Source organism: Diaphorina citri, unplaced genomic scaffold (genome assembly GCF_000475195.1).
Source record: "Diaphorina citri unplaced genomic scaffold, Diaci psyllid genome assembly version 1.1 scaffold4988, whole genome shotgun sequence".
Taxonomy (NCBI): domain Eukaryota; kingdom Metazoa; phylum Arthropoda; class Insecta; order Hemiptera; family Psyllidae; genus Diaphorina; species Diaphorina citri.
In genome coordinates, this window is record NW_007382369.1 from 7388 (window position 1) to 9189 (window position 1802).

At 36.2% G+C, this 1802-nt stretch overlaps 1 protein-coding gene across 1 annotated transcript; it reads right to left on the reverse strand.

Annotated features, from left to right (window-relative positions):
* Positions 1–454: 454 nt before the first annotated feature.
* LOC108253940 (uncharacterized protein K02A2.6-like) lies at positions 455–1612 on the reverse strand. The gene has a single exon (XM_017448775.1). It carries the CDS (start codon positions 1610–1612, stop codon positions 455–457), a length of 1158 nt encoding a protein of 385 aa, XP_017304264.1.
* Between the last annotated feature and the right edge of the window lie 190 nt (positions 1613–1802).

Consider the following 1802-nt stretch of genomic DNA (forward strand, 5'->3'; position numbering starts at 1 on the left):
ACCTCACTGGACCTTTGCTGCTTTCTAAAACCATTCGTCCTGACAGCACCTAGGCTTCTTTTAAGTAAAGAAATTTGTAACTTAACCAAAGTCATATTATCATGAACACAATAGAGTTATTTTAACACTCCTGATATAACACACACACTAACACTTGAAGCTTATAAACATATAGTCGAAAGCTCTTCTAAAAAAAAAAAAAAAAAAAAATAAATTAACCTAATAAAATATATAAATTAACCGGACAAACAATAACAAAAAACAAAAATACATCTATACTAAATTTTACAGTTTAGAACGCAATGTTATATATGAAAAGACATGGAGTATTGTGAAAGATCAATAATTTTATTGTAAGAACTTTTACATTTCAAAACTGAGAAGAAACGAATGGCTATTTCAGATGGCTATTTCAGTTCCCAATATCAACCGGCCACTACATCCCTCCCCTTCTTCATATCCATTCTCCATATCTCTGGGGAGGTCTTGTTTCTCTGGTGGATCTTCTCAAAACTGGAGGAGAAACATTCGGACTTGGAGGAGTTTCAACAGCAACTTCAATCTCCTCTGGTTCTGACTGAACATCCACTTGAGAATCTGAAGTAGGAGGTGGTAAATTGTCCGGTGATTGAGTAGGATGGGGAACAGCACGGAAGAATGTCGAATTTCGGGTTATTGTTTCGTCTTCATTTTGTGCTGTCACTTGATTTCCTTTTATATCAATGATTTCCAATGGTTTTGAATTAAAGTATTTACAGTCAGGTTTTTTCTTCATCAACACTTGATCACCAGCACACAAATCCAACGGTTTAGCTCTTCTTTTGCCATCAACATAATCTTTCATTTTCTTCTTCTTTTCGTCATCATTCCTCTGATGTTTACATCCTATCATTGTCAGGTACTCAGTGAACTCTTCCCCATTGAATGGTGGTCCATTATCACTCTTGAGGACATTAGGTATACCAAACATTGAAAATATTTTCTTCAGTATCTTTACAACAGTAGGAGTTCTGATATTAGGAATGATTTCAACAAAAGGATATCTAGTGTACTCATCAATCAAAACGAGAGCATATTCGTTATGATCGAAAGGCCCAGCAAAGTCTATTGCCAAATTAGACCAGGGCTGATCAGGTAAAGGTGTAGGACACAAAGGTGCCGGGTGATTAGATACCATCGTAGTCTGGCAAGGAATGCAGGACTTTATTTTATCTTCGATCATTTTGTTCATTCCCGGAAACCAAACTTTCCCACGCAATAATTGTTTAGTCCTCACAACACCAAAATGTCCCTTATGAGCAAAATACAACGTTCTCGCTTGCAACTTCTGAGGTATGACAATCCTTCTTCCTCGAAGTAAAATACCATCATCAGTCACTGTCAACTCATCCCGAATTTTCTTGTATTCTATCAAATCAGAAGTCTTCCAAACATTTTCTTGATCTGGTAAACCAAGCAGATGAATAACACTTTGTAAAGTAGAATCTGCTTTCGTTTCCAAGATAATTTGTTCTCTTGTGATAGCAATAGGTCTCGCACGTTCAGACACAGCATGAATAAACTCTTCCTCGGGAAATTGTTGACAAACTTCGTGATTAGGATGTCGAGACATGTAATCAGAAGGATTCAAAGCACCAGGAGTATGTATAATTCTGAAATCATAGCTTTGAATCTTGAAGATCAACCGTTCCAGTCTAGCTGAAGGAATATTTTTTTGATTAGTCAACAAATTGACAACCGGTTTGTGATCAGAATATACGACAAATGAACTGCCTTTTAAATAAATACTGAAATGATCAATG

Excerpts from the sequence above, each read along its gene's own strand:
- LOC108253940 (XM_017448775.1), bottom strand. The coding sequence starts at position 1,612 with ATGTCTCGACATCCTAATCACGAAGTTTGTCAACAATTTCCCGAGGAA.